The sequence below is a fragment of the Chinchilla lanigera genome, unplaced genomic scaffold (assembly GCF_000276665.1).
Source record: "Chinchilla lanigera isolate Chin_1 unplaced genomic scaffold, ChiLan1.0 scaffold00154, whole genome shotgun sequence".
Lineage (NCBI taxonomy): Eukaryota > Metazoa > Chordata > Mammalia > Rodentia > Chinchillidae > Chinchilla > Chinchilla lanigera.
In genome coordinates, this window is record NW_004955555.1 from 985,488 (window position 1) to 995,835 (window position 10,348).

Genomic DNA, 10,348 nt, shown 5'->3' on the forward strand with positions numbered 1-10,348 from the left:
TGACCCTGCTCTGCCAGATCAGGTTTCCCTTCCCCAGTTCCCTAGTCCCTATGGAATTTGAAGGCAAACATGGACCACCTTCGAGATGCTTTATCTCCTGAGCCTCTGAGGATCTTCCCATCATGATCCTCCACTTCAGTAGGCAATGCTATCCCATCTGATCTCTTTAAGAGGATTTAATAGTCATTATTTGTTCAAGTTAGGATCTATGTTAGATGTATTCTATACACTATTTTTTTTTTTTTTTTTTGGTACTGGGAATTGAACTCATGACCTTGACCTTGCCAGGCAAGTGCTTCTGCCGCTGAGCTATATCCCCAGCCCTATACACTATTGTTAATTATTACAAAAACCTTAAAGTAATAGCATCTTCCATTTACTGCTAAAAAAAAATACAGGCTCAGACATGGTTAGATACTTATCCAAAGATTCACAGCTAAGAAACAGTAGATCTATGAGCACTCTGCATTGCCTATTGGTAGCCTGGGAACTTTTCTTCTTTATCATCCACTGTGGTCGTCATAACAGAGTTAGGCTTAGAATAAACACACATCCGCCTGTCTCTACTCACGTATGCGGCAGGCTAGGGGGCCCTTGGGGCTCTCCAGGAGGAGGAGCTGCCAGTACTGAGCGAGATCCTGGGAAGGCTGGGAGGGACCCATGAGTGGGCAGCCGGAGGGAGGTACCAGGGTCAAAACCTAAGGAAGACAAAAGAATGCAGAGTGTATAGGGATCAGAAGTCACAGATCTGTATTCCCTCTCCTCACCTGTGTCCCTTTCCTCTTTCCTTGCTGATATATTGGAAAACGGCACTGAATGAATGTTGAATTCTTTTCCTACCAGGGAAGGGATGCAGAGGGACAGCAGGTTCTTGGCAGAGGAAGCGACACACCACTGGTGGTGGCATGGCGAGGCCTGGAGGCAGCCAGTGTCCACGGCCCCAAGGGCCGGGAGGCATTGGAGTCCAAGGCAAAGGCAAGGCTTCTGGGGGACGGCTAAGCAGCAGAGGCCCACAGGAGTTCTCCTGTAAGAGTAGAGGGCATAAGTCACTTAGGTACGAAGCTGGAGAAGGAAGAGATGTGTTCTAGGGTGGAATAGGGCCCCAAAACTATGGGTGGGCCCTAAAACCCTACCCTCTTATTTCTCCCACAGAAGTGACTTTGCCTATGATTATACAGTGAGTGGGGGATGGGATCAGAATCCAGATATCGAGAGCACTGAGGAAGGGATCTGGGTAGGTGAAAACCACCCCCCTCAGGGCATAGGATCTCCTTACCTTCCCAGGGGGTGTCAGTGCCAGTGGGATTGCCCTATGTAGATTCTGAGGCAAGGGTGCTATGTTCTCCTTTCCAGCTGTGAGGGAGGAGGGAAAGCCCTAGTGAGGTCTTTCTTCTGGACTCCTTTCCTTTTCAAACCCCATCTGAGTTTTTATCTCTCTCTGACCATTTTCTTTTCTCTTTTATTTATTTATTTATTTATTTATTTATTTATTTATTTTTGAGACAGGGTCTTACTATGTAGCTCAGGCTGGCCTTGAACTCATCGTGATCCTCCTGACTTAGCCTTTGGAGTGCTGGGATTACAAGGGTGTGCTACCACTCCCGACTCTCTCTGACCATTTTCTACCCGAAGATTTCACTGCACTTGATCATTTTTTTATAGCTGGGAGGCTGAAACCCAGAGAGTAGAAACATCTTGCCCAAGGTAACATGCCCATTAAGTGGAAGGGCTGGAACTCTTTTCCCTGTTTATGCTTTCTACACCCAAATTCCTGCCCCATCTGCAGCCAGAGACACTCACAGAGGACTCCTGGTTGAGTAGCTTCTTTCTTAACATGGATGGGTGCTTTGAGAGGGGTTGCCCCTCTCCTCACCAGTCCCTGAGCTAGGTGCCTCTTTAGCTGGGCCTCCTGCTGCCTGCGCAAGGCCACCTGGGCAGCCATGACCCTCCGACGTTCCCTAAAAGAGGGAATGGGTTCCGAGTCAAAAGCCAGCCGCCCTTTAGAGGGAGCCCATCCGCCTCCCCTCCTTAGACCTCATACTCACAGGATGAGGACACATTTGTGACACTCGCAAGCCTGAAAGAGGCAGAGGCGCTTATGTCCCTTGAGATGGGCTGTGATGCCATGATTACGGCAGCGAGCACAAGTTGGAGAGCGACTGACAGCTCTTCTGGGGATAAGCTCTGTGCCCTGGATGGCTCTGGTCTCGACTCCTGAGGCAGAGTCCGCAGTGCAGTGGTGGGCAGCAGGCGTCTCACTGGGTTCCATGGATCTAGGGGCAAGTGACAGGTTAGAATGACTATGTAGGACCTCCTCTTAACCAACTCTACTGCTTTGGGGCGGCCACGTCTGTGTTTCTCCATCCTGCCCTCCTCTAGAGCCTGCTTTCATTCTGGTTTCTCCTTTCTTCACCCCACAGCCTTTCTCATTGATCCTCCTTCCTAAGAAATCTTTCTGCTCTTTCCTTTGCTAGGTGTTCTTCCAAAACAAATCGCATCTTCCTTCGCTCACGGGCACACCTGCCCATGACGAATCCCAGTTTGGGGCATCCACATGTCCTCCCAAGGCTCCTCTTGATGCCCACACTCCTTTCCCACAAACACTCCGTTCTGCCCAAGTTTTCCCTGGCATCCTTTTCAACAACTGTCATCCTACCCTTTTGTATTTATCCATTCCTACTCATACACGCACGTTATCTATCCTCTCTCCGTCTCTGCCTCTGTCTGTCTGTCTGTCTGTCTCATCTCCGCAGGCACCCTGTCCCTGAGCTACATCCCCAGGCCCTTTTCTTTCTGAGACGGTCTCACTAAATTGCCCAGGTGGTACTCACACTTGCAACCTGTACAGACAGACATGTGCCACCAAGACGCCCGGCTCCAGAAACTACTTTTATGACCCCATCAGTTCTTCGCCCCACATAGGCCCTGCAGCTCAATCCGCCCCTTGCTTTCCCTCCGTCTGATTCCGTTCTTATACCCTCAGTAATCACCGTATTCCCAGGGATTCCCTCCCCACTTTCAGCAGTTATTTTCATTCACGCCTCTCCATTCTATAAATGTTTACTGAGTCCCTGCCACGCGCCAGGCCCCGTTCAAGGGCAAGGCCTCTCCTCAGGGTGCCAGTTTTCCCTTGCATGCGCTTGTACCCAGCGCTTACGAGCCTGTACCCGCTTCCAGCAATTAATCCCCCGGCCCCCGCCCCGCGTAGCCATTACTGCGTGCGCCTTCCGGGCAGCCGCCCCCACAAACGCCTGCCTGGGGCTCCACCGCGCTCCAGGGCCTCCGGGAGGGGGCAGGGCACGAGGAACGCGCTGCGCCCGGGGCCGCGGGTGGGGGAACGGAGAGGGCTGCGAGGGGCGCGAGGTGGCCAAGAGGGTGCTTGGGGGCTGGGTGGGGATCCCGCGCAACGGAGAAGGAGCAGTAGGAAGAGGGCGGGGAGGGCTCGTGTTCATGCCGCCACTCCGTGGTTACCACAGCCTCGAGCGGAGTCACGCAGTGGAGAAGAGGCCAAAGGCTGGCGAGAGAAAGTGGTGAGAGGAACGGTCACGCTCGCGCTAGTTTTTCCTCGCCATCCTACAAGGACCAATGAGCTTCGAGCACCAGCCACGCGGGCAACCAATGCGGTTTGCGATGGTGTGTTGACGGCCCGCCCCTTCCTCCCTTTGGACTTTTCCAGGAGGCAGAGTATCAGGCCAGCCAATAGCGCCTCGAGTTGAGTCTCGTGCCCATTACCCTCCCCCTACTGTGGCCGGCATTTCCAGAGTATTCCTTTTCAGGGGAGATGACCAATGAGGCGTCGAGTACAGTCTCCGGGACCGAGGCCGGCCCTGCCCCCCAGGAACAGCAGGTTCAGCCTCGTGAGCGTGAGTGGTGCCCGGATAGTCTGCGCATGCGCTTTTCTCTCTCCTGCGCTTTTCCCGCAGGACTGCACGGGCTGGCTTGTCCTCGCTGCGTGGATGCGTGGATGCTCGTGTTCTCTCCCGCTACCTCTCGGTTCTCTAATTTGCGTTCTCCTCCCTGTGATTTCCTTGTTTCGTTTCGTTTTGTTTTGTTTTGGTACTGGGAATCAAACTCAGGACCTTGAGCTTGCCGGGCAGGCTCTTGTGCCGCTAAGCTCTTCTCGGATCTCACTGTCTCAAGTTGCACCCGTTTTCTTTTGTCTCTTTCTGTTTGTGTCCAACTGTTTCTACTTGTCTATTTTGCTCCTTTTCGGACCGTGTCCTCCCGGTGCTCCATTCCCTCCAAAACCTGGCTTGTTTGTCGTTTTTTTTTTTTTTGTCTTTGTGGCCCTCCACACCTTCTGTGTGCCTCCCCTTCACGGATTTCATTCTTCTCAGGTCGCCCCTGTGCTCTGTATGTCCCTAAAGACTCCCCTCTTGTCTTCCCTTCCCACCCTTGCCGTGACAGCCACAGATTTCGGAGTTAAGAGACCCGTTTGTCTGTGCCATTCCAGCTGGAAAAGGTGGCAGAAGTGACCTCCAGCTGGACTGCTGTGCAGGAGAGCTGTTAGATAACGTTGGAAACGTTGTTTGGAGCCAGTGTGAGGGTGTGGTGAGGTGGATGGCTGGGGGTTTAAATGCCAGTTTAAGAGATTGAATATGATCTTTTAAATAGGGAGGGAGGAGGGACAGAGGAAATAACGTTTATAGAGATTAGCGTTTGGGGGCTGGGGATTTAGCTCAGCGGCACAGCGCCTGCTTGGCAAGAGTGACGTCATGAGTTCGATTCCCGGTACGGGGAAAAAAGCAAAAACAAAAACAAAACAAACACACAAAAAAGAGATTAGCATTTGCCTGGCACTTCATATTAATAATCACTTACTCTTCACAATGACCCTATGAGATGTATTGGTACACTTTATTTTTTTAACTGCTCCAGGGTTTCTTTTATTAGCACACGATTGCAGTACATAATGTTTACATTGCTTGAGTGGAGTTGGTACATATACATAACACATCTTAATTCCTGTTTTCATCCCCTTTCCCCTCCCTCCCTCCATCTCTCTTTCTCTCTCTCTCTCTTTTTTTTTTTTTTTGTATTGGAAATTGAACTCAGGACTTGCGCTTGCCGAGCTACATCCCCAGCTCTCTTTCCATCTGGAGTCCCTGTTTGAGAAGTACATTAATGAGAAAGCAGGCTCCGAGTTCAATAAATTGCACACAATTGTGTGGCCAGTAGGTGGAGGGATAAAGATTACAAATTTGCTCTTTGACTGCAAGGCCTTTGAACTCTGTATCCCTTCCTACATTGTTCTGGTTATTTTCACTAATACTTACTCCTTGGTAAGGAGTAAGTATTTCCATAGGGAGTCATTCTGTGTGTCTTCGGTTCGTGTGTGTTCTTCCAAGATTTTAAAATTAGTACTTTTGTGGTACTAGGGATTGAACCCAGGGCCTCATGCATATTAGGTAAGTGCTCTACCCCGGAGCTGTACTGCTAGCCTTTTATCTTCTATTTTGAGATGGGGTCTTGGTAAATTGCCCACACTGGCTTCAAACTTTCAATCCTCCTGCATCAGTCTCCCTTGCAGGTGGGATTATGTGTGTGTCACCACACCTGGTTATACATGAGATTCTAATTTATAGAAGTGATATTATGTTATTTACTATTTAAAATAATCAGCACTGTACTTTTATGATCTGTCCAGGTACACATGTGTACATCAAACTGGTTGCTTTTACCTGCTGTGTGATATTCTGTGGTGGGCATCCCCTGCATGTTATGCATTCACTTGGTTTCAGGAAGTAGTGATCTGTTGCCTTAACTCACGGTCACGTTAATACTGCAAGCCTCAGAGAGCTGATGTGGAAATTTTCATTATGTGTGCCTAGGATACACCATACATATATGGGTGTTTATAAGCCTAGTTTGACTAAATATTGTCAGACGTCACCTTATAATGCAATGTTGGGCCTGAGATAAGACTTCTCAACTTCTTTGTTCGTCAGGGTGCTATCCACCTTCACCCCAATTTGTACCTACATTCCTGCCAACACTGATCTTTTTACTGTTTTCTTTTCATTGGCAGTGGCAGTCTGAGACATGTACAACAAGGACACATCTCAGGATTGGTGCATTTCCTTGATTGCTGTTGGGTTTGAGTGCCTGTCTTCATACATTTCTAGTCTGCTCTTCTGAGGGTTACCTCTTCATATACTTGGCCCATTTTTCTTATTGACTTGCAGGAGATCCTTGGTCATTCTTGTTGGTTTAAGCTGTTACATATATTCTTATACCAACTTTGGCGTTTCATACTGAGTTTATCTGCTTTATCTAGGTTTTCAAATTTATCTAGGTTTTCAAATTTATCAATGTAATTTTTAATACCACTTTTATTACTTGTAAAATATCTGTTGTCTGTCACTTCCCAGTTTTTATTCTGTATTTTATTTGCATCACCTTTCTTGAGCTGAATTACCAAAGAAGTATCTAATTAATCTTTTCAAAGAATGAATGTTAGATTTTTTTTTCAGTGATAGGGATCAAACCTGGAGCCTTGTGCATGCTAGGTGAGCACTCTACCATTGACTTACACTTCCAGCCCAAAGTTTGTTTTTTTTTTTTTTTTAAATAATGTTTACTATTTCATTGCTGTTCTTTTTATTTACATTCTTTTTGGGAAGATTGCTTTGTTGTTTATTATGTAACTTCTTGAGAATTCATACACATACTTATTTTTCAGTACTTCTTATTTCCTGATAAATGTTTTTAAAAGTGTAAATTCATTCCAGATGTGGTGACACATGACTATAATCCCAGCACTGAGAAAGGCTGAGATGGGAGGACACAAGTTCAAGTCCCACCAGGGCCATTTAGTGAGACTATGTCTCAAAATAAAAAAAAAGAGTTGAGGATGCAGTTCAGTGATAGAGTATCCCTGGATTTGATTCCCAGTACTACAAAAACAAAAAACAAAAAAACCCTAGTATCAGTTTACTTCTAAATACTGCCTTTATTATGTCCCACATTTTGATGTGTAGCTTGAAAAACCTTTTGGTTTTGAAGTGATTATTGACGGAAAGTTGCAAAAAGAATACAGAGTCCCCTGATCCCTTACCCATGAGGATATATAACTGTAATATATGAGCAGGACAATACTGCTAACTAGAGACCTTAGTTTTCAACAGACTTTATATGATTGTATGTGTGTGTGAGAGAGAGAGAGGAAGAGAATGTGTTATTCATTTTTAAATATTTTAATTTCTTTATTCAATCAAAGGCTAATTAACTTTCACACACAGGTATTTTAAGCATTCATTTGCCACTGTGATCTCATTACATCTGGCTGGAGAACAGCTGTATAATTCTGGCCCTCTGACTCAACATCATGGCCAGAGAGAGCACTTAGATGGGAGAGTGGGAGCCACATGTTAGAAGCTGATGTGCTGGGTGCAGTTTAGTTTAGAGGGAGATGAGAAATTTGTGTCCTGAAATTCTCAGGAAAGTCTGTGCCACAGCAACTGACACAATTTTCTGCTTTAGAAACAGTGACCTAGAGGCAGGTGGACAGAGATCTCAGGGATTCACAAGAACCCAGATCAAAATTAGTTGCAGACAGACCTCTAGCATCCAGGACCCAGGCATAGAACCATGGGACCCCAGCATTTGCGACCTGTGCAGCTGCTCTGCCTCCTATGGGCCATCACCTTTTTGCCTTGTATGTCCTGTGGGGCTGGATGTTATAAGACTCCAAAAGGGGGAGGCTGGATCTGTGCCACTGGGAGGAGGAGGGCTGGGTGTGTGGGCTCTTCAGGGGACACGGAGGCTGAGCTGGTTGGCAGTTCAGAGCTATGAAGGCGATGTGTGTGTGTGTGTGTGTGTGTGTGTGTGTGTGTGTGTGTGTGTGAGTAAATGAGTCCCAAAACATTCTCTTTTTTAGGGGCTGGAGCTCTTTTGTGCTATGAAGCAACAGCCTCACTCTTCAGAGGAGTTAACTTCCAGAACTGGCGCTGGCTTCTGATGAGGAGCATGGTGTGTAAGCTGATGGAGGGCTGTGAGGAGACCTTAGTGTTCATTGAGGCAGGTAAAGTAGGGAGAGAGTTTGATAAACTTTCTTTGGCTCACTCGGTTGACCCCAGCTCCGTTGCTGGTACTCGGGGATTAGGGTTCCATATGTTTACTTCACCCTGTGTTTGGAAACATGTTATGACAGTGCCAGAGCAGGGTGAGTCCCAGTTGTTCATGCTGTGGGCTGGGTAACAGGGCAGAATGGAAGCGGGCAGGTCACTGGAGGAAGGAGAAAGGATGAAGCACAAGGGAGAAGGGCGTATAGGGGCTCCTGCAGAGCAAAGGATGAGGAGACACAGATGGAGATCCCAGCAGCTGCAGTGAATAGACATGAAGGATAAGTAAAGCTGCCTGGAGCAGGGTGGGTATGGGAAGCACAGGGTGGGAGGGATGGACTCTGGGTGAGGCAAATGACACTGACTACAGATCCTGTGCTCCTCAGGGACCAACAGGGGAGTTGTGGGTTTCAAAGGCTGCACCTCAAGCTTGTCTTATCCTCCACGAATCTCCTACCTTGCTTCTCCACCCGGGGTATCCGTTGCTTCCTATAGCCGCGTCTGTCGGACCTATCTCTGCAACAACATCACCACCCTGCAGCTGTTTGTGAGGCTCAAGGCCGAAGCTCCTAAGTCTGTAGCGTTGTCTTCCCATACTTGCCCATCCTGTGTGGGTGAGCACAGCAAGGAATGTCTTCCACATTTTGTCAGCACTGAGACTTGCCCTAAGGAAGCCCTTGAATGTTACAGTTCCACCTTAAAATTTCAGGCAGGTGAGGAGAGAAGTTTATCTGATGCCTACTCTATGCTCAGTGCTACATAGTTCCTTCATATACCTGAGAGAAGCTGATGGGATTTGAAGATGGGAATGGAGGTGCAAGGGACCAGCCACATGAATGCCAAGGAAGAAGGGATAAGGCTGCTGGTTTCCAAGGGCAGGTGTTCTGGTTTATGAGAGGCCTCTAGGAAGAGGGAAGTACTCTTTTTTTTTGTTTGTTTGTTTTTCCAGTATCAGAAATCGAACTCACAACCTTGCGCTTGCCAGGCAGGTGCTTTGCCGCTGAGCTAAATCCCCAGCCCAGAGGGAAGTACTCTTGAGTCTTGAAAGTGTTTCTGATTCTTCTCTTTATTCCTTATAGGGTCTCTTAATACCACTTTCCTGCTGATGGGCTGTGCTTATGAATACGAAAAGCTTTTAGCAAAATATCATTATATTGGAAGCATACAAGTGACTGAGGTCCTAAACATCTTAGAGAAGTCCCAGGTTTTTGGTGCAGGGCCCTCCAGTCGGGGTTCTTCCTGGGGCATCCTCTTAGGCCTCCTGCTTGTCTTCAGGCACTGATATCCAGCTGGATTCGATGAACACCCATATCCCTTCACATAACCAAATAAAGTTGTAGAGTTGCATTTATATTTTGTCCTGTGGTCTTTGAGTGTGTGGAGGCATGGAAGGTATGAGGCAGGCCAAGTATGTCCAGGCTGTGTGACTCGGACAGGAAGGTCTGACAAAATGATGGTGTCGTGTCCAACAGCCAAGAACTATCTTTCAGCAATAAAGGGAACATAAGGATATTCTCTGAGGAAGTGAGATTAAGACAATCTGTTGCTGTCCTTAAAGAATGGCTAAAGGCTGAGTCTGAGGCCAGCCTGGGCTCCACAGTGAGTTCAAGGCCAGCCTGGACTATACAGTGAGACCTTGTCTCAAAAAAAAAAAAAATGGGTCAGGTAAGGAGGCACATGACTGTTAACCCAGCAATCTTAGAGGCTGAGGCAGGAGAATTGAAAATTTGAGCCCAGCCTGGACAGCTTGGTGAGTTAGTGAGGCCCTGTTTCAAAATTAAAAAAAAAAAAAAAAGAGCTGGTGATGTGGCTCCATGAGAAAGCCCTGGATTCAAGCCAAAGGAGGGACATGGCTCAAGGCAGAGGCACCTCTCTGAATACTCTGTCACTTATCCATGAGTTTCTCTAGTCATAGTATGTCACTGAAGAAAGAATGTAATACCACCTAATATGGTACTCAATACACAGGAAAAATTTTAAGGAAGTTATATTTTGAGCATTTTCTTATCTTTATTAATTTATAAAGCTTTATTGGGATTAACTCACATACCATAAAAGCCACCTATTTTATGTGTCTAAGTCAGTGGTTTTTAATACATCTACAAAATTGTACAACTGTTATTGAAATCAATTTTGAAACATTTTTTCAACCCCCAAAGGACCTCTATTTTCATAGTTACCCTTATTTCCTCCAAATCTCTGCAGCTATAGGCAACCACTAGTCTATTTTCTATCTCTACGTATTTGCCAATTTTGGAGATATTGAATCACATGTAATTGAATTA

At 46.9% G+C, this 10,348-nt stretch overlaps 2 protein-coding genes across 16 annotated transcripts in view; one reads left to right on the forward strand and one right to left on the reverse strand.

The window, feature by feature from the left end:
- Dmrtc2 (DMRT-like family C2) overlaps positions 1–3,557 on the reverse strand; it is a 5,594-nt gene extending 2,037 nt beyond the window's left edge. For 2 of the 8 annotated variants that reach the window (XM_005412427.1, XM_013508722.1), the window contains exons 1-6: positions 3,256–3,463; positions 2,046–2,273; positions 1,801–1,958; positions 1,277–1,353; positions 841–1,024; positions 572–698 (exon numbers count right to left, since the gene is read on the reverse strand). In XM_005412427.1, coding sequence (XP_005412484.1) covers positions 572–698; positions 841–1,024; positions 1,277–1,353; positions 1,801–1,958; positions 2,046–2,273; positions 3,256–3,452 — 971 coding nt within the window. In that variant the 5' untranslated portion in view covers positions 3,453–3,463. The other 6 variants (XM_013508723.1, XM_013508724.1, XM_013508727.1 and 3 more) reach the window with 6 other exon arrangements.
- Positions 3,558–3,746: 189 nt separating this feature from the next.
- On the forward strand, positions 3,747–9,414 carry Lypd4 (LY6/PLAUR domain containing 4). 8 transcript variants are annotated; one of them, XM_013508729.1, is made up of 5 exons: positions 3,855–3,993; positions 4,454–4,546; positions 7,880–8,023; positions 8,450–8,776; positions 9,143–9,414. In XM_013508729.1, exons 1-5 carry the CDS (start codon positions 3,957–3,959, stop codon positions 9,343–9,345), a joined length of 804 nt encoding a protein of 267 aa, XP_013364183.1. In that variant the 5' UTR covers positions 3,855–3,956; the 3' UTR covers positions 9,346–9,414. The 8 variants fall into 8 exon arrangements, with proteins under 8 accessions (XP_005412483.1, XP_013364183.1, XP_013364184.1 ...); XM_013508730.1 differs by having other exon boundaries at positions 4,454–4,540; XM_005412425.2 differs by lacking the exon at positions 4,454–4,546 and adding an exon at positions 7,483–7,657 and having other exon boundaries at positions 3,873–3,993.
- Positions 9,415–10,348: the final 934 nt, after the last annotated feature.